This window comes from Ciconia boyciana, chromosome 3 (genome assembly GCF_034638445.1).
Source record: "Ciconia boyciana chromosome 3, ASM3463844v1, whole genome shotgun sequence".
Lineage (NCBI taxonomy): Eukaryota > Metazoa > Chordata > Aves > Ciconiiformes > Ciconiidae > Ciconia > Ciconia boyciana.
The window spans coordinates 104,897,476-104,916,572 of NC_132936.1; the positions used below are offsets into that span (position 1 = coordinate 104,897,476).

General features: G+C 37.8%; 1 protein-coding gene across 1 annotated transcript in view; it reads right to left on the bottom strand.

Moving 5' to 3' along the window:
* Positions 1-19,097, bottom strand: part of USH2A (usherin) — a 391,818-nt gene that overhangs the window by 58,671 nt on the left and 314,050 nt on the right. The window contains exons 54-59 of the mRNA XM_072858355.1: positions 18,471-18,669; positions 11,601-11,708; positions 10,878-11,061; positions 10,036-10,193; positions 2,632-2,790; positions 1,832-1,994 (exon numbers count right to left, since the gene is read on the bottom strand). Coding sequence (XP_072714456.1) covers positions 1,832-1,994; positions 2,632-2,790; positions 10,036-10,193; positions 10,878-11,061; positions 11,601-11,708; positions 18,471-18,669 — 971 coding nt within the window. The remainder of the gene's footprint in view (positions 1-1,831; positions 1,995-2,631; positions 2,791-10,035; positions 10,194-10,877; positions 11,062-11,600; positions 11,709-18,470; positions 18,670-19,097) is intronic.

Consider the following 19,097-nt stretch of genomic DNA (forward strand, 5'->3'; position numbering starts at 1 on the left):
GAGGAAAGCACGAGTCCTGCCATTTTAATGCAAAGATCTGCACACACACTAGCTCCCCAAGCATTCCAGGGTTTGAGTTAAATGAATTTATTTTGGTGGTGATGCAGTAAGGAAGAAGCACATGATGAAGAAGAAATTACATGCCATAACCTCCCATAGAAATACTGCAGTCTTGCTGCTATAACAATGTAAGGCTATGTATGGCTACAAAATGAAAAAGAACTATGTGCTTACATCCCATTTCTGATTTTTTTGCAGCTATCTGAGAAAGATTTGATATTGTTGTTGTCTAAGCACATTTACACTTCAGCTGAAATAACTGCCAAGTGATTCATGCCTATGTAGGTGAATATAACGATTGTATCTTGAGCCCCAGTGCGCCATTTTCATTTCACTTTAAATAAAAAACAAAATGTATCTATGTCAGTCAGTGCCCTTCTGCTGTACTCAGAGGTATCAAACAGGCTACAATTATGATTGTGAAGTGATTGTGTCACATTGGAGGAAGGTTTATTGCTTTTGAGTCTGCTAGGCAGTAACACATTCTGTTTCATATTACTCTTTATATCATTGTTTGGCTGTGACTAGAATAATCAAATGCCATCAAATGCTGTCAAATTCAATTTACAGTATTTTTCACTGAAGCAGGCTTTCTGCATTATATTTCCTGTTTTCCCTTTCTATGGCTGCCACGGAATAGCAGTGGTAATCATCAGCTTTATTTACAAAACCAACAGAGTGAAGACATGTCTTGGGCTGTAACATACACTTTATTCCTCTTTATACAGGGGAGGGACTTGGGGTTTTGATCAGACAATTAAAAAAAACAAACAAAAGGATATTTCAAGAGAGCAGGAATTTTTAGAGACTACTAATGTGTTTAAGGCAAAAGTGAATTTGTATTAATTATCACTACTGATTCCAAAAGGTAATTCGATTTCCTGTCTTCTCAGTCACAGCTCTAATGTAATAAAATGTCCCAAACTCTTTGTGGGAAGCTAGGTTCAGCCCAGCATGTGTTTGCCATGCAAGTTGGGAAAACCCCATGGAGTTGGGAAAACCAGGAACTTCAGAGTTTAAATTCCTCTCCGATATATGGCTTGAGTTTTATATTCTCTGACTTTCTGAAGCTATTTAAGAAGGTCCCTTCAGCGAGCTTTTAAAAAAGGGTCAATGGGCACAGCAGACGTCAGTGCTCTGCTACTTTGATACTTCCCTAAGCACAGCTATGTATATAGAAAAATCCTCACGCAGAGCTTATGAAGCTCCTCATAGGGAGTGAGGATGTGTCAGTCAACCACCTAGACAGGGAAGCTGAATACAAACAGCAAGGAACATAAATAGATGCACTGTAATCACACCTCAGATTACTTACAAACAAGAACAGAATTTATCTTGGAAAATTGATCTGTGTTAGGAACCTAGATACCTTATTTTGCTTTTTAAAATCTCAGAATTACTCTGAGAATTGTGAATTACTCCTGTTTCCATTCAAAAATTCTCAATTGTCTATCAGAGAGGATTGAAGAATGTACCTAGTGGTCTGGGTAAACACAGTGAGAGTATCTGTCTTACAATTTTTGTCTGTGCCTTTGAATTTTTAAAAATATATTTTCACCTGCTTGTTGTCATTTGTTGATCAGGAAGACGATTCATCTCTCAGCTTTTATCCTCAACTGGTCCATCCATCAGCATCTTACCTTAGTATTTGAAAGGTTATATTTATTTTACCATATACTTCTACACTCTTTTTTCACCTCCTAGCATATTAACGAATGAAGAAATTAACAGTTCAATAAGACTAAGAATCTGAGGTGATAAAAGCATTTACCTGTGAATAAAGTAGTTAGTAATGATGCCATTTGGTTTCTTAGGTGGTGCCCATTTCACTTGTATGAGTGCAGATCCCATTGCTTTAACGATAGGTGGGCGCAATTCTCTAGGAGGTGCTTCAGCAGTTCTTGAATATGTTTCACCACCCACTCCACACCCACCTACAAACCCAGAAGTTTGGTTAGTGATGAGAGCTTCTTCCTCAACAAAAAATACAGTAAAAGCAAATGAATGTCAAGTAAAGAAGCTCCTAATGAAATGGTGCCTCATTACACCTAATTTCATTATTAAATACTCATTTAAATTACCACAACTCCACTGATGAATACCTCCTGATTTTCACAAGTGCAGGTGAGGAGAGAATTGTTTCCAAAGTGTCATTTTAGAAAGACTTCTTTCAATTGGATTTTGAAAATTTCCATTAAAGTAAAGGAATTTTGTAATATTTGGGCTCTGCTCTCCTGTCTTTATGATTACCACTTCTTGTTGGTGAACAGTCACAGAACTGATTTCATTCTGTATGCACATTTTCAAAAATTGTTAAGCTATTTGTGAAAAGCTTTTAATAAAATGGCACATATTACCTAAAATACATTTTTAAAATCTCCATTTAAAATATTCATGATATAACATGGAGAAATATTTAATGCTTCATTCAGTGCTAGGCTTTCTTTTTACTAGGTAAACATTTGACTCCAATGTAGAAATAAGATTTTATCTGTTTTGCTGAGTTGAATGTATCTGGAAAATCTCCATTCCCTTCCAGTCACAGAAGTGAGTCTTTTAAAATCATCTTACCATTCTGGCATGCTTGTATTCTTATCTCATACAGGGTGTAGGGATCTAGGCCATCGACAAAAGCAAAATGTGCGCGTCCTACTGGCTTCACCAGTAGAGTGGGACTGCTTGCATTTAGTAAGATGTTGTATTCCAAAGGTACATTGACAATGAATATCCCTGTTGTGAAACAGAGAAGAACCAGTGATTATCTGAAATACTAACAACAGTGCAGGACAACTTCAAAGAGGCATTCATCATATGCAATTTTAAATGTAAACCCCCTCTGGAGGTTTTATCTACTGCCTCTTTGGGAAACTACAACCATTAAAATATAAACTGAAACAGACCCATCTGCAGGTCACAACTGGAAGACAGACATTACAGTTCTTAGTTACAAATCAAAATTCAATTCAGTCAATGCCTGTGTTGCAATTGCTACTTCTGGGAAGAGTGACCTTATGACCAGGAATCAGGCAGCTTTTATTTCTTTATTTTGGAGGGGCAAAATCTACTAAGCACTGCTGTTTGAATATAGAGTCATATGATCAAAAAAGTAAATTGCCACCATTCAGCAAATTATCCCTTTGCAGCAGTAGCTGTGTAGGTTCTTAGCCTGCTTTACCAGTAAAGTACAATACACTAGCTTGAACCAAGAAACATATAATTTCAACTGATATAAAAACAAACTGTTTAGTTTTTGCTGAAGAAAAAACCCTCAAATTTTACTATGATTTTTAAATTCAAATATTTTCCTCATCTATTCCTCTTCCCACGCTGTCAGTTCCTAATTTTCCAGTTCTGTTGAGAAGCTGAAAAAATCAGTTTCTCCATGAGAACAAGCTAAGCCATATGCCATCCCCTCAGAACGATCGGCAGAGGTTCCTGCATCTTCTCTTGTTTCCTCCCACATGACTTCTCAACGGGTTTGGTTTGGTTTGGTTTGGTTTTGTAATTAGGAAATGGGCTGTAGGCTTTTGATTTTTGTCCACTATAGACTGTTCTACGCAGACAGCAGCAATGTCATAAAACCAAGAGAATAACCAAAGAAGAGTGTGTGTTAAGTGTGTTTCCTTCATCCTGCTGTCACACAAGGCACAGTCTTTAAGAAAGAACAAAGTACAAAGCACACAAGGTATCTTTCTGAAATGAGTCAAGATGTATCTGATTAGTAAGAGCGCATTTCTCTTTCAACACCACACCTACTTTAGATGTCACAGAGATGTCTTTGAGATTGCACCAAGAACCAGATGCCTATGAGCAGTTCTGAGACTTGTCCAGATCTTGAGAATCTTTCCATTCGTAACTTTGGAAAACAACTCCATTCTTTCTAATTGTGGTTTTGGGCCTTTTCTGATAAAATATCTACATTGATACTATTACCCTGAAGCTATGAAGAGCATTTTTTTCCACTGTTGTGCATCTTTTAGATGGATTTTTTTAGCTAAGTATGTATGTGAATATGCACATTAACTTAAAAAAAAATAAAAGTTTACAAGAAATCAGAGAGATTTCAAGTTTCTTAGTGGTACTATAAACAACTGATATACTTTGGAAGATCAGAAAAATCTTTGAAATACTAAGTTTTTACAATTCTCAGAAGAAAAAGAGGACTTAAAAATCCCAAAGAAATAAGGTGCTGCTGCCTCACTAGATGCTAGACAAAGGAAATGCCATTACACTAAAAAGCTGAAAAAATAGCCCTGAAGTGGAGGCATGACTTCAATCTTATTCAACTGCTCAGGAAGAAAAAAGATGCTGATATTAGTCATTGGAAGAGGTGAAGGGAGAAGGAGACAGAAAGTGCAAAAATCCCACTATAAACTATTTACACCTTTTCGGTGTAAAAGTTTCAAGGAAAACACCAAGATCTAATCATTAAGAATGGAATAATAGAAATAAAACTTTTAAAGTTGTGCAGGATGTTACAGAGTAAACCTCTGAGAGGTGATCTTGAAGTAGACGGCTTCTGCAACAAAGAAAATTATTTTTTGTCTGTGACATATGGAAGATGAAATGCTCTGGAAGAGTGCACTTGAGTGTGCATTGTCTAATTATACCAGTAATTAAAGATACATTATTACAGCTAAACTACCTTTTTTTTCTTTCTTTTTTTTTTTTTTTTTAATTGGAGTGCCTGTAAACAACACAACAGAAGATCCAAAAGTAAGAGCTTGAAATGGTAGATAGCACATCAAATAGAAACCTTTTTTTAATCTCGCAGTTAAGGTCCCCTTCTTCTCCAGTCCTGACAACAGACCAGATATTTCAGCCAGAAAAAACTCACCATCTTATGAATGTGACACATAATTCACTTTTGTGCATCTGATCAGTGCATTTATTCTAGGCAAAATTCACCAGAAACCTTTGAAATTGGAACTATTCAGAATGCTTGATTTCCCAAGGAAGATTAAATACAAACAAGAACAGCTGAATCCAGCCATCAATATGCAGCAAAGGACACTTATTTCAAAATAATTGACCTATCCATGTCCAACACTCAGTCCATATCTCAGCAGAAATGCTAAAAAACCCCAAACAAACAGACCCCAAAATCTTAAAATTCTGCTAAATGGTGCAATATATTAGGAATGATACCAATAATAAATATGCTCAGGAGAAAAAATATTCTCAAGAAGTGAACATGAAATTGTAAATAAAACCAAGTAAACATCCTGAAAAATTCCAATAGCCAATGGAAATCCTTCTACAATTTGATGAAATTCATTGAATGCTAAGATCAAAGGATCACTTTATAATCTGAAAAATAAAAAATATATACTCATACAACACAGAAACTTGTAAAAAACCCCTTTCTTCCAGAATAGCCTTCAGCATCTGCAGCCGGTCTGAAACGACTACCTTGTGTGCTCTGATGACTGAAGGAAACGAAATGGGCATATTTGTTAAAGTCAGCTGGGAAACCACACGACTTGGTTAGTTCCAGAGTTCATAAATTTATGTCAGAATAAAAGGAACCGTAAAAGCGCAAGTGAACCAATTTACCCTAAGTGCAAATGGCAGTTTTGTTATTTGGTGTCAAAGTTACCATGAACACAATGACAACCTGCCATAACACATTTTCATGTTCACTAAAGAACAAGGATTTAGTTGGTTAATATTCGCAGCAATGCTCTTTTTCATAATTTACAACAACTAGATGCTGATAGGTTATTTAACATTTATGAAGTTAAGATGTAATCAGAAATACCCTGATTATCTTTACAAATAAAAAAGTTAAATTATTCCACTTTTTTTCTCTGCGACTTCATTTCACAGCAGGTGCACATTTCGCAATGGGACAAGTCAATCAAACTAAACCTTGGTTTTTTGTGGGCATATTTGGATAATATTTAATGGACAATTCTGTGCAAAACTCTGCAAATTAGGTTTGACAGCTCTGTGTACTTCAAAACTAGGGTAGTTCAAAAATAGAATTTGCAGCACAAGATGCTTAGAATTGGGGGGAAAAAGCCACAGTCTGTTTAACAGACTAGTCACCAAAAATCTGTTTGAAGTCAATTGCTGAAAAATTGCTGAATATGATGTGAAACCCAATCACAATTAAAGCAAAATAGTTGAACTGTTTCACTTATAGTAAACAAATAGTAAAAGAAGAATGTCAGCTCTTTTATTTAAAAACAAGTAAGAGTAAAGTTGTATTCTAATATTTAACTTCACAAAATAAAATAATCTATTTGGCTTCCTGAGATTAAGTATTTACATTAAGCTTCAAATATACAGATATCTCATTCTGGTTGTACCAAGTATTCCCAACAAGACTCTGAAGACAGTAACAGCTGGAGATGCTGACTGCTTTCAAGATGCAGAACTTTGGACATAGAGCTTGAAAAGCTTGTCCTACAGTGATATGGAGCAAACAATAATTTACATGAGAAAACAAAAATGAGAAAATGTACCATTGGCTTAGCAAAAGTCCGAACACGTTGTTAGGTCACCAATAAAGGAGAAACCAGGTTAGCTGGGGAAGCTAAGAGACAAATAAATGTCATTCAAATACCACATTTGATCCCAAGAAGAATAAAGTAGGAATCCAGGCATGTTGCACAACTTTCATTCTAAGTAATAAGCAAACCCAGAGACGGATGAAGTAGAGTGTTACAACATGATGACAGGAGACATTTTATTCCAAATGATCATTAACATATAAAGCAAGTAACCTAGGAGCAGAGGACAGGATCCTCTTTTGAGCATGTTCAATTTTCACAGTATTACCAGCAGCAACTGAACATATCTAGAAGAATCAGGCCCCCAGTGAGGACCAGTGGGGTTGTCAATGGGTTGAAATGCAGGATGGTTACCTGCCTACCTATCAATAACATTTATGGATACGCCTTGGGAGAATTATGTGGTGGGTTTTTTTTTCATTCAGCTTTTCTGCTTCTATCCATGGCACTAATAGTTGTTCCATAATAATTGTAACATATCCTTCTGTAGCGTATCAGTGAAATGTACCGTACCTTTGAGGTCTGTGCACTGAGGCAATGCAACACAAGATAATGGGATACCTATTTCAGAAAATAAAGTCCTATTTTCCATAGTGAGTGAGGTGTGTCAAATATTTTTTCTGAATCCATCACTTTAACCGCTACTCGGCCACCTTACTATTTAGCTAAGTCAGGAGTTTTGAAATGCTACATATCTATAAAGTCATGTGATTTAGATACATTACAGATGTTGAAACATTATAATTAAAGCCATCCAAAAGGAAGGTCTGTGTAATATGATGCCCATAATTAATCCTGAGGGTGATTATTTGATCCAAATTTATTACAGCAGATAAGAAGATAGAAAGCCAAAGCATCCCTGATATCCACAGACAGGAAGACGCTATGACCAGCTATCCTCTTATCAAAACTTGGTTCATAAAAAGTGCTTTTTTTCACAGAGACTATGCCAACTAAAATAACTGTCTTGTCCAAGACTGACTGCCAAGCCTGACAATCCTTATAACAAATGCTGCATTCTGGGTTTATAAGGGAAACCTATCTTATCTCAATATAGCCTATTGTGAAACAAGGATTCATACACAGAAAAAAATAGATCAGAAAAACAAGAAGTTACTCCATGCACAATGACATAAATAAGGATAAAAAGTTGTAGACTCTTCAGGCTAATCCTACCAAGCCGAGGATGTATGTGGCCCCAGATATCTGCATGCACAGGACCTGTTAATGGGATGTATGCCATTCCAGAAGATCACAACCTCCAAAATAAACCTCCACCTGCATCCCCCGCAGTCTTCCTCTTGGGAAAAAAACACTAGGAACACAAAGGTCTCAGAATGAGCATGAAGCAGGATTATGAAGGGTCCAGAATTAATTTCCTAGCTTCTGCATATACCTATGCCTCTGCACACAGGGTTTCTTTTAGTAGCATTAGTAGCATTTAGTAACATTTCTCTGCTGTTAGTACTCCCCATTCCTGTAAGATCAACTAGTGGCCCTGAGGTGCTATAATAAAAGGAACAGAAAGTTTTGCTTTCCTGTCTACCCAACAGGGGAACTGTATGAAAACCAATCCCTTATTGATACTTAAAGACTTAAATAATTGGCCCCACAACGAGAAGGCAGAGAGGAAGGGACTGAGTCACCAAATATCCACGAAAGTGAGATAAGTGTTCAAGGTGTGTCCCAGTACCTGGGAAGAAGGACATGTGCTCCCAGAAGAATGATTCGTACAGCCGTGTGAATACTTCAACCCTGCATCCTGTACACAGCCATAACGTCCAGCTTCCTCCTCACCCCTCTGATCGTGTGGTTTCAGGAATACATGAACCTTTGTATGCACAATCTTAATTGCAACATAACCAAATGTACTACACAGAGCCTGATTCTCCTTGCAGGTTTGTAACCTCCTGCAAGTAACAGGAATTCAAGTAGCTGAAAAAGAAAAGGTCTAGAACAACAAGGACAAGCTTTTCCGGGAAACGCCCCACTCTTCACAAGCCTATGCTATTCCAGTATATTCTTATGTTTTAAATCTATATATAATGTTGCTGAATATTTTGTACCTTAAATTATATTTATTATCAAAACTATAATACAGCATGAGTCATTTGCCAATAAGACTAACTGTAGATTATATGCCATTTGAATTCACCTGCCTTCTGCTGGGTTCTAAATCCTTTCAGGCAGTAGGGGGAAAAGTTTAATTTAAGATTTTAATCTTTTTCATATATTATAGCATTTCTATAATGGATTTTGTGCTTCTGAAAACTAAAAGATTGACAGCGCAGGGTATTATAGATTTATTAATCATTGCTTAAATGGGTAGGGTGAATGCTGCTAAGCACTGCCACAATACTTGCGATCCCAGCCTTGAAGGCAAAATACTTTTTGCAGGTGACTTTATTTTTAATGCCAATTGACTCTACTGTGACTGCTATGCAAGGAAAGAGCATCTTAAATAATTAGGAAGAGGAGACATCAAAAAATTCCCCGAATTCATTGATAAAACATATATTGTTGTTATTGCAATATGCAAACATCTGAAGTTTCTAAAAAAATTGACCTCATTTTAACTGAAAAAAAACAGTATCTAGAAACTGGAAAACACCTTGCTGGAGATGAACTATACTAGACAGAAAATTGTTCATTTACAATGCTCTCATTGTCCCACAATAACTACAGCATATCATTTTTATAACATCAGTAAAGTACACCAATCACTTAAGCTATGATCTATATTAATGAAACAGAGCACAGTCTCTCATATAAAAAGATACTATTATTCAATTATTCCTTCTTAGCCTACCTCTGTAGCAGGCCAAGACAACCTGGTGATGTTCAGGAGAAGGGTAACAAGAGGAAAAATATTTCTGGGCTTTTGCTGACCCACCTTCCTGTAGGGTAACCAGTCCACATAACACTGTGGTGCTCTGGTGAATAAAATTTACTCAATCAGGTCAAAGCTAGCACAGGATCTCTGTGTCACACCCTTACACCTTTTGTTAAAGGAGCTCAACATTGCATACCTGCAGGACAACTGGACATTTTAATTGCCAGGATAGCTGTCAAGACATCATCAACCCAAAAGGTTGGCAGGTTTCCCTGTCAATAACTCAGGTTAGTCTGAACAGAAGGGAAGACTTATTTTGAGTGTAATTGTTTTTTTTTTTCCTTAATACGTGCACTCAATAATAGTTTACAAGATCAAATTAACATACGGATTTTTGATCAGCTAATCCTCACAATACCCATGTCAAGTATATAGGTCAATATTATTAAAATAATATGTCTCTAGGAAACAGCAGCTTTAGATACTGGCTATTTAAATCACACAAACACTAAAACCAAATAAGAAGAATAAAAATATCAGGATGATTCAGCTGCCTGCCTGAATATACTAATTTTTCCATCCTTCCATTTTGCTACAAAGTACTACATAGAAATACATTTTTACCTGGCATGTCCCAAGCTAGAAATATAGAATATGCATCAATTACTGTGACGTTATATGGGATGTGAATTTTCTCTGGTGTTCCTACTGGTGTTTGTATAATGTATTTATCACTAGTGTTGCTGCCACCCCAAGTGCTGGCTTCCAGCTGGTAAACATATCTGCGCAAACACAAAAAGATCAGTAGACACTACTGTTAGAAGCTTTAGCCATATCAGTAATAGAACATTTCCATTTTCACCAATTTAAAGTGAATAGACTATACAAAGAGTTACAAATACTGCATTAGTGAAGATTTTCACCTTTAAGTTTTCTTAATGTGAGAAAAGTAGCTCTTTAATGAACATAATAATAATTTTAATACTAAAATTCACATTAGCTAATTCACATTAGTAAGAGAGAGAAGTATTGACTCAAAAAGTGTCAAAAACCAATTTCAGAATGGCCTCTATAAAAATATCAGCAGCTGCTGCTTTTGAGTCAGTATGTTCAATAGGCACAGAAACATTATAAACCACGTGCAGTGCTGTCTGCCATATAAAGACTTAAATTTTTCTAAATATATTCCATGAGGGAAAAAACAACCAATGAGCCACCAAGAACCACCCAAGGAAAAAAAAAAGCCCCCCCGACTTTGAATCAGAATGACCTATTATCAGAAAAAGAAAAAAGAGAAGTCCTTTGATTAAGCCTCCTAAAAGTGCTCTCCCAATTTTTCAGGAATTAATATTGTAAGAGATTTTTCTTTTGTTAAAAGAGTAACATATTTTGTACATTTCACAAACACACGTACATATACTTTGAACACCTTTCACGTATTATCAGGGCTCTTTAACATGACTTACCTACTGTTAGGCTGCACGTTAACATCTGTGAAATTCAGGTCTGGACTGCCACCCAGGAAAATCTGTTCTCCATCTCGAAATAATCGATACTGAGTAATGAGTCCATTGGGTTTCTCTGGTTCACTCCAGTAGATTTCCACCTCTGTTGAGCTGACTATGATATGATGAGGTTTTGGCCATACCCCTATTAACATCGCAATGACACTATTTTAATTTTATGACAGAAACATAAAGGGTTTTTTTTCCTTTCCCACAGTTTGTGCTGTTGCTTTCAGCAATGTAATGAAAGCATAAAACATTGCCAGAGAGAATGACAGAATTGAACACACTTTCTGTATTTATCCTATATCAAATGCAACCAAGTAGACAAGGTACAGATTAATGGAGAACAAGGCCAAAGGCTGCAGCCTTTTTATGCCCAGTTGTCTCCGCATATTTATTTGTGCTTTAAAAAATACATATCTGCTAATTCTAACCTCGCTAACTTAAAGATGAACTTGGGGAAATTGTCACAAAAAGAAAGTAGAAATGCAGTGCCAGTCAGTCAGTATAAAGAGTGTGTTAAGATACAAATATGCTAAGAGAGATAGATTCTCTTGTGTAAATTTATACGTGATATCTTGATGGATGATAGTGGAGTTTTGCACCTTGTTAAACCATCAGAAAATACAAGCCCATATGACCACCTCTTTACAGTTCTGTAAGAATGCCTTTTTCCCTTACCATGAGGAGCAGCTTGTAAAGTTTGACCTGAAAGTGGTTGGCTAGAAGCACACCCAGCAGATGTGCATGCACTAAGCGTGAAGCTGTAATTAGTGTATGGCTGCAGACCTAGAAAGAGCAAACAGAGGTTAGACTGAGATGTTGACATCAGGCATCCCAAGAATTGTATCACTACATAGAAAGTTACTGGACTTAAAGTTAACTTTCAGTATTTTTGGCAAACATAAAATATGAACCATTCTAATTTTACATCTGAATAATATTGAAATGGTGAATTCTTGCTAATTTAGATATATATGCTCTACTAGTTTAAAAGACCTGACAAAACAATTCAGATTGGATGTGTGTCTATGCTGCAATGGATCTATGGATGCCCCTCATATAGACATATCTGAATTAGCTTCAAGTCAATTAACTTAGATGGCACTTGCAGCGTAGTAACAACTGTCCAGATCTCAGCCCAGATTACCACCTGAAAATTTACCCAGTCTCTAAGGTGTGTTTCGTTGGGTTTTTTAACCTATGCTTCTGCCTGTACAAAATGGTTAAAAATTAACTGGAAGGCACCTAAGCATTCTTGGCACAGACATAATCTCCATCACTAATGGCCCTAGAAGTTCAAAGGTTTCCAACAGATAAGCACCTGAAAGTGTAATTGCTTAGACTTTTGGACTTGAAAAGCTGAAGAGCCTGTAATGTTTTGAAAATTTATTACAAATATATTTGCAACAATAAGAAAAAATAATAAAATACTCTCTTACTTGAACATAAAACCTTCTACTATATTGCAAACAAGACCAAAGATACTCTGTTCTTGCTCCCTTCCCAACTTCTATTTGTTCAATTTTTTTCCTTATTTTTTTCCTATTTGTTAAAAGATTTTACTATCAATTCTACAAAGCAGTTAGAAGCAGGACTGACAACCAAGCCCTCCCCAATACAAGATATTAATTTTAGTTACTTGTAATTTTTTTAAAAACTATTTTTTCAGCTCAAACCTTCTATGCTGGACATCCTTGAATGAGGCTAAAAGGTGTGAAGACTAAAATGTATTGCTTTGACCTTTCCTTGGAAATTTTCAAACATCCTTGTGCTGTGTGTCAATGACTCCAGATTTGACAGCAAGTTGCCTGCAGCTTAAGAATTTGACTTTAGGACTCCTCATAAAATTGTACCCCAAATTTGGCTAAGATACTAAGCTTTTGAAATAGCCATTTCTGCACACCCATTAAAGGCTTCTTACAGTTAAATTATTAAAGATGCAGACCTCTGTGAGCCTGTCTTGAACACCTCAGAGCTCAGGTTTAACTGCTGATCAGACTGCCTCACAGCGCATACTCCAGCCCAGGTTACAGGGTCTTTGCTAAACTACTCTTTTGAGTATTTCTCACAGTTGATCTTAAAAATTATATTACCAGGCACAGACACTGAAAAACTATCTCTCCCATGTTTTCAAGGACCCTCTTGTTAACACCTCATAATACATTAAAAAAAGTTCCTGTTCCTGAATGCAAAGGGGACAAACACTACAACAACAAGAAGCAATTTATACACAAAACCCGCGAAAATATTAAGATTGCAGAACTGAACACTCATAAACTAGGAAATCCCAGCGTTAGGACATTGTACAATACGAATTGACCCCCTTTGTATACAGGCTCTGTGGCACAGTCCTGTCTAAAATTCCCTCCAGCATGTGCTCTCTGGCCTGCCTAACTGTGTGCAATTTGAGACTTTTTTTGTAGTGTCCACCCCTAGAGTGTACAGTTGCTTTACTAACACCAACCAGCTGAGCATTGCAAATGGCTTAATGCAGTACCAGAAGAATTATTTTTTTTTTAAAAAAGGATTTACCTTGCTCAGAAACAAGATGCAGACACAAAGAGACTGAGAAACGAAAACCTCCCTGGACCTGCCAGGCGGCCATTTGGGATGCCTGCGACCTGGCTGTCAGAGTACCTGCTGTTATCCTAAACTTTATATATCCGAGCACAACCCCTGGTGCCTTCAGCTGCAGCACCGAGAGCTCAGGAATTAGCAATTCAGGCCCCAGGTCTAAGGCAGGGTGTCCGGAAAATAAAGATGACATAGTTGTGACAAGCTGTGAAAGCTTGAGATGTGTCTTCCTCAGTACCACAGCCTGAATGGAAATGAATGCCCTGCAGAGCCAGGACAGAAGCCAACTGCCTCGATCCAGAGACCGTCTCTCCTCCCGCCCATCCCACAATTCATTCGCTGTAGCTTTCTAATCCGGCATCCCCCAGGATTTATGAGACCTGCCAGGGCCTGTCCCACCACCCCACTTCCCTGGCGATGGGGCTGGGCTGGGCCATGGGCCCGTGGGTGGCCCCGCCTTGGCAGGGCCCATGGCTGGGCAGGGCAGGGCAGGGGGGGAGGCCGGCAGAGCTGTGAGCAGGGGTTGAGGGCAGCAGGCTGGGCTGAAATGGGGCCCTGGGCCCATGGGCAGGGCTGGGGGAAGGCCCCAGGGGAGGCTGGCAGCAGCCCGACAGGGAGCTGATGCAGGAGCGCGCTGCAGCAGCAAGGCCGCCCGGGGTGCTGCCGCTTGGCATCCTCCCAGGACACTGCCCCTTCTCCTTTCTTCCTTTTGGCGGCCAATGCCGCCAGCCCCTCAGCGATCCACCTTTTATCCCTCTGGGTTGGCACCGTCCCTGTTGCCTCCCTCGCTGTGCTCCACCCTCACACAAACTTTGGGCTCACGCCTCCCTGACTTCTGCCGAGCAGAAAGGAAATTTAGCTCTGAGCAGACGCAGAATTAGGCCCATCTACGCCGAGATTCCCAGAAGGAATAAACCTACCAAACACAGCAAAAGCTGAGGCAGAAGTCCTACATACAGGAGTCTTTTTTTATTTATTTGTGTTTATTCCTCGCCGGAAGAGACACAGCCTGTGGGCTGAATGAGGCAGTAACCCTACGCACAAGTGACTACGCTACTGTGTAATGCAGACTGCTTGTGTGAAAGCGGCTGAATTAGGATTACACAGGTCAATTCATAAGTATTATACAGGTCAATTTTTAAATGCTTGGCTTTGTGACCTTAATAACGGACTTTTAATGTAGCTCGTGTGCCTAATTGTAGTTACTTCAAGAACAATGCAATTCTGTGACAAGAAAAAAAGTCTGGGCAAGGTCTTTGTTTATAAACAAATCCTTGCTTATAGCCATTAAGGAGATATTTTAATTAAAATATATTATGAACAAATAGAGAGAAAGAATAAGCAACAATTGCGTAGAAAGCTAAAACACTGAATGGAAGACATGCAGGCTGCTTACAAATTGAACAAGACGTGAAGGAGAGAAAATAAAGAGATGACTCAGAGGGACAGCCCTGGCTGTAACCTAATCATGAACTGGAGAAGAAAAATCATCTGAACGCTGCGTATAAAAGTAAGAAGGGAGAAAATGACAGTTGCAGACTAGAGAGAGGCAAAGGCATGGAGGAAAGCCAAGTATTTAACATTTCAGGATAGAAAAGATTACTGTGGCAACAAATTACTTGAATTCCCCTAAAGGGAGTCATGTTCACTTTTAAAGGAAACATGCATAATAAAGCAATACTCATTTACAACTACACTTTAAAGAGAAAAATGGGCATTAAAGAAAGAGCACATGGTTTCACTAAATTTATTGGTGAAATTCTGATACCTGAAACCTCTAGTCACACATGGAGCAGTCACAGCAGATTTTTATCTAGATTATTAAAGCTTTGCATTAAACGCCTTGTCTTATGTATGCTTTGGAAAGCTCTGTGTGCAAATCTATGTATGTGATTAATAATAAAAATAACAAGTAAGATAATCTTGAAACATAAACGGCATTTTGCTTTTCCAATTTCTCTGCTTGATTGTTCACTAGAGGATACTTCTCGCCTCCATTTCTTTTTTGGTCTATTGTTGTGGGGGTTTTTTTATTCTTTTTTTTTTTAACTTAGCAGTCTATTTTGTTATTGCAGCATTTGTCATTTGCCAAAAGGCTGTGAAACAGTGGGTTTTTTTAAGAATGCATTCCTCTATTAGCCAAATCAATTCCTTCTGATACTGTTTGTCTCCATTTGTGGGTATGGCTCCAGCAAGATCAGTAATTAGCTCCTAGGCTAACACTCCTGGCCCCGCCGTGGGAATTTTACTCAAGAGGATGTCAGATTGCTGACCACAGCCTCACGCAACCCCTCCACCCCCAAGAGTTTCTTTTAGATAAATATTACTAATGATTCAGTGCTGCATGGAAATAGAGTTGACCAGTGACAACACTTCTGTATCTCTTCAGTTTTCACTACCCTGAAATGGAGAATATGTTCAGATGAAAGAATTTCAAACCGGTCATAAAGTATTTCTTAATATTGTTTCTTTTACTAAAACAAACGTCGATGATCTTGCTTGGCTTTTACCCGAAGCTGATTGATGCTACAAATTCTCGATAAAGCCTCTTACTCAGGATATTATCGTTACTGTACTAAAAAGGGGGAGTTGACAAGAATCTTTGCTATAAACTCACCTGCTGCTGCTGAAGAGGGCACTGTTAGCTTTCTTTTACAATTCCCCTAATTATTTTCTTCAGTCTTACCCTCTGCCTGGCCCCCACTGCAAAGCATTAGCAGGCCCATTTGTAAAGTAGTAGTAACACAAAGTGAAACAATGCCATAACTGTCATCCAAATTGTTCTGTACAGGGTACTGGAAGTGTTCAGTAATAAATGATATAAAAAGGTCTTTTATTGACAAGCTGCCATGTGCTGTTTGCATTAGAGAATATGAGAAGATGATGGCTGCTGCCCCTAGGTCCCAGTGGCATTCAACTCAGTGAGATAGCAGAAAATGCTTCAGTTTGCTTAAAGCATTGATAACACCTCTAAATAATTAACTGAGGACTTCCTGTCTTCAATTACTTAATGCTTTTTTTAACATCTTGAGAGGATTATAAGCAATTTATGGATTTCACATGATGAGCACATTCACCGCTATTCCCACAAAGCATTTGTGGGATCATGTTTCCAAAGCTTTGATGTAATTAAAAATAAGCAGCAAGACAATGGTGCAGTGGCAAGGTGCTAGCCTTCTCGTCTGTTATTTGCAGGACCCTAGATTCAGAGTCTCAAGAAGTACTAATGCTACAGCTTCATTAATGTTCAACTGTTGCTCAGGGAAAAGCAGACAGTTTTGGAAAAGAAAAAAAGAAAAATAGGAAGATGAGAAAATCAAAACATACATCCACAGGGAATAAGACAACAGTTCAACTGTTGAGATTATGTATGAAATAAATTTGATTGTTTTATCTTATTCTTTTAATTTAGAGAGCAATAATTATCCACATTGCTAAATCACTGCCATGAATTCCACATTATTACCCAAGGAAGCTCCTGAAGAAAACAGCACAAGATTTGATTATGACTGTCAGGAGGAACGATCACTTATTTCACTCCTGGCTTAACATGGCAGCATTGGCCAGTGGCTTAACAGAACAGGCACACAAAAGAAAAAACATCCTTGTTTCTCAGAAGGTAAGTTCATTTCCTCTCCCTTCCAACTGGTAAGAAAAACAGTGAGAAAAAATGCAGTATTTGCATTAAAAACTCAGTTACTCTGGAGGTATAACTGCCTTTTGGGAAAGAAGTGGGAGCACGAGAAGTATTTTTCAAATGGGTTTGATAAATCATTCCTTGTTGGTAGGTGTTCTTTACAGTATAAACTTACAACAGCAGTTCTAAAACACGTACCACCAACTGGCATATTCTAGTTAATATCTCATGTCCAGAAGCACTGAATATGGAGACAGGCATAATATACAGTTGATGAATTTCACACATGAGCATGATATTGTCAAAGAGGAACAGCAATCCTTTACTCCCTGTGAGTGACTACAGCAAGGACGAACTCTTTTAAAGCAGTAAGGGATCCACTCTGACTCAGGACTCACACTTTGAGGGGTGGTTGAGAATGCCATATATACTGTATAGGTTTTATATGCCCTAAGTCGATTTCTACTCTTTGGGTGGCTGTCATATGGCATGTATAATATATGAATCTCTAAGTTTCCTACTCGGGTGGAAAAAAAAAAGGAAAAAAATAAGGTATTTATGAACTCCTAACAATCATAGATACAAGAATTTGAGGAGCAACCTGAGGTCAAAGAGCAATAAAAGTTATCCCAGAATGTTAATGTTCCTGTTTTGTGTTCAACAGAAACATTTCTAAGAATAATTTTGCTTCCGTGTACCATTCAAATAGAACTAAAAATTGAATATGTGAAAATAATACATTCAAGGGCTGAGTCAAATCTTCCCCCAAAATCTCTTGACTAAAGCTTCTTTCACATACACATGCGCTAGTGAAATTTCACCAAGTATTTAGAAAATGGCTATAAGCAATATATAAGATTATGAACAGAATCCAGGATCTTTCCCTTTCTGTCTTCCTTTCCTTTTTTATTATCTCAGGCATAAAATACTGGATCCTTCTTGCTCCAACACTGCTACACATTCCACTAGTGACTTCAACTGCATTACTGCACATTAATGACAGTAAAAGAGAGAGTTGAATCTGTGTGAAGGGATGGCAAGCCTACACAGAATATCTGAGACCTGGAGCACACCACAAGCATGCATCTTGAATTGAGCTGGATAGATTTATCTTAAAATTTTGGAATTAAATCTATTAATATTTTAACAAACAGCAGACAGAAATGAAAGGGATTGAAAAATATAAATTTAAGATATGTAAAGACATGATAAAGCATTCTAAACTGCACAGTACTAGAGATTTAAAAGTTACTGACAAGTAGCATTTTTAATATGTTAATACTGTCTTATACCTTAAGGACAGGACATTAGCCTGTCAGAGAACTCTGCCTCCTTACCTGATACTGTGTGCTGCATTCTGCTTGCAGCGTCAACGTATATAAGTCCTTTCCCTACTTGACTGATCTGGTACTCTCTGATGATACCATTTGGTTTCTTGGGTGCAATCCAGCTTAAATGTAATGCTGTTGAGTTCAAAGCACTGACGTCTGGTGGCTGAACACTCTCTGGGACTCCTTGGACAGTGACTGCAACTACCTGAAGACATATGAATTAAACAGCAATTTAATGTAATAGTACACTAGATACCATGATCAATGAGAATGTCACTTTTGTTTTAAAATGTTGTTTGGCCTGGCATATCATTACCAAGGGCCTGGAGAACTAGTTACTTTTTCCTCCTTTTTCACAATGAAATCTGACCTTGAATACATTACATAAGTCTATGTCTACAATTTATCACAACAGGTTCACCACGTTTTAGCTGCAGTGTATAGCACAGGGTGAAACAACAAAAACTGTATTGCTTGAAAACTCTTGATAACTCTCTTCCATATGGTTTGTCAGTGTCTCTGCATTTTAACTGCCTGATTTCGTATATTTTAAGCACTAGTAAACATGGGGCTAAGCCTCCAAATATCCCATGCAATCTGAACTCTATTGTAGTTATTTGCGACTCCATATTT